The 780-nt window shown below is 70.8% G+C and overlaps 1 protein-coding gene across 1 annotated transcript in view; it reads left to right on the top strand.

Annotated features, from left to right (window-relative positions):
• HIC1 (HIC ZBTB transcriptional repressor 1) overlaps window positions 1-780 on the top strand; it is an 8,751-nt gene that overhangs the window by 240 nt on the left and 7,731 nt on the right. The window contains 1 exon segment of the mRNA XM_019511281.1: window positions 1-708. This exon segment is cut by the window's left edge and continues 5 nt beyond it. Within this exon segment, the coding sequence (XP_019366826.1) occupies window positions 1-708 (708 nt within the window).

Genomic DNA, 780 nt, shown 5'->3' with positions numbered 1-780 from the left:
GCCCCGGCACGACAGCCCCCCGGGCAGCGCCGCCCTCCTGGCTGCCCACGGCACTGCCTACCAGGAGCCCTCGCCAGGTGGCGACCCCCCCGACCACTTCCGCGGCAGCCCGCCCAGCGCCGAGCCCCCCGGGCGGGCCGAGGGCCGGGAGCTGCTCTACCGCTGGATGAAGCACGAGCCTCTGAGCAGCTACCTGGATGAGTGCGAGGCCGACAAGGAGGCCGAGCGGGAGGACAAGGGCGAGGGCTCGCCGACGCCTGCCCCGACCCGCTACGCCAGCGTGGAGAGCCACGACTTGGAGCCTGATCCCAGCACCAGCGAGGAGACGGGCAGCAGTGAAGGCCCCTCTCCCACCGACCCGCTGGACCGCTACTGTGGCCACCTGGCCTACGAGCCCGAGAGCCTGGGCGACAACCTGTATGTGTGCATCCCCTGTGGCAAGGGCTTCCCCAGCTCGGAGCAGCTCAATGCCCACGTGGAGGCCCACACCGAGGAGGAGCTGTACCACAAGGCGGGGGCCGAGCCGCCCGGGCCCTTCCTGGACAAGAGCAGCCCTGGCCTGGGCGACATCCTGCGGCCCTACCGCTGCGCCTCCTGTGACAAGGCCTACAAGGACCCGGCCACGCTGCGGCAGCACGAGAAGACCCACTGGCTGACGCGCCCCTACCCCTGCACCATCTGCGGCAAGAAATTCACGCAGCGCGGCACCATGACACGCCACATGCGCAGCCACCTGGGCCTCAAGCCCTTCGCCTGCGATGCCTGCGGCATGCGCTTCAC

This window comes from Gavialis gangeticus, unplaced genomic scaffold (genome assembly GCF_001723915.1).
Source record: "Gavialis gangeticus isolate Ggan-Ray unplaced genomic scaffold, GavGan_comp1, whole genome shotgun sequence".
In the NCBI taxonomy this organism is placed as follows: Eukaryota; Metazoa; Chordata; order Crocodylia; family Gavialidae; genus Gavialis; species Gavialis gangeticus.
Note: the sequence above shows the minus strand (reverse complement) of the source record. Positions and strands in the feature narration are given on the sequence as shown.